At 63.9% G+C, this 1022-nt stretch overlaps 1 protein-coding gene across 1 annotated transcript in view; it reads right to left on the bottom strand.

Moving 5' to 3' along the window:
* LOC104076129 (nuclear factor NF-kappa-B p100 subunit-like) overlaps positions 1-752 on the bottom strand; it is a gene marked incomplete at both ends in the record, with an annotated part of 2916 nt that extends 2164 nt beyond the window's left edge. Inside the window, 3 exons of the mRNA XM_009576884.1 lie at positions 28-44; positions 147-187; positions 674-752. Of these exons, the coding sequence (XP_009575179.1) occupies positions 28-44; positions 147-187; positions 674-752 (137 nt within the window). The remainder of the gene's footprint in view (positions 1-27; positions 45-146; positions 188-673) is intronic.
* Between the last annotated feature and the right edge of the window lie 270 nt (positions 753-1022).

The raw sequence follows: 1022 nt of genomic DNA, 5'->3' as shown, positions 1-1022 counted from the left end.
CAAGGAGAAGGCCCCTCGCAGCCGTACCGAAACCGGAACCCTCGCTGTGGAGGCAAAGAGGGGGTCAGCCAAGGATGGCCCAGACCTGATGCCATGAGAGCAGGGAGTGACAGCTAAGCCTGCCCTTACCTTGGTGATGTCCTTACCTGCTTTGGCTGCTCGATGATGACAAGGTAGGGACCTTCCGCTGGAGGACAGAGAGGAGAGAAACACAGGATAACCAGAGCACTGGTGAGAAACACAGGATAACCAAAGTGCGTGCTCCCAGTAAGGATGCTGGAGGTACGGGGATGGTGCTGAAGGTGAGGTGACCCCTCTCTGTTCCATGGGGGTGCTCAGGGCCTCTGGCCCCTGTGCTGTCAGAGCCCAGCCGGGAGCAGCGGTCAGAGTGGCAGGGAGAGGAGGGAAGGACCAGAGGATGCTCTGGCACTCGGGGAGCGTGCAGCCGCTGGGAACCCATCACAGCCCAGTCCCTGGTAGACTGAGCAGCGGGGCCAGACCGAACAGTCCCCATCCCGGTGGCACGGGGCAGGGATTCCCAGCCAGCCCACAGTGGGGCCAGCGGGGACACAGCCTGTGGTGCTGCTGGGAACTACGAGGCGTGAGTCAGCCTGCTGGGAAACCCCGCTGCAGCCGGGGACCCCCGGGAGGGCACTGCCAGAAGGGCCCTTACCGGTCTCCATCAGGGGCTCCTTCTGCTCCACCATGTGGGAACTAAAATTGAAGTCCTCATAGTCAATCCCATCTAGGCACTGGGTGACAAGAGGGAAGGCGAGTGTGATCAGTGTGTTGGGGCTGGAACGCCCAACCGTCCTGGGGGGCAGGGACAGTCCCCATCTCCCACCCTGGGGGGAGGCAGTCTGGCACAGACCCGCATTGCCCACCTTGGGGGGGAGGGGCAGGCACAGATCCCCTGTCCCTCCCTGGGAAGGGGGGTGGGCAGGTGCGGACCCCTCATTGCCCACCCCTGGGGGCACCAGCAGACCCGCTTTGCCCACCCTGGGGGCAGACACAGACCCCCC

The sequence above is a fragment of the Fulmarus glacialis genome, unplaced genomic scaffold, assembly GCF_000690835.1.
Source record: "Fulmarus glacialis isolate BGI_N327 unplaced genomic scaffold, ASM69083v1 scaffold48884, whole genome shotgun sequence".
NCBI lineage: Eukaryota > Metazoa > Chordata > Aves > Procellariiformes > Procellariidae > Fulmarus > Fulmarus glacialis.
This window is presented reverse-complemented; position numbering and strand designations above follow the sequence as displayed.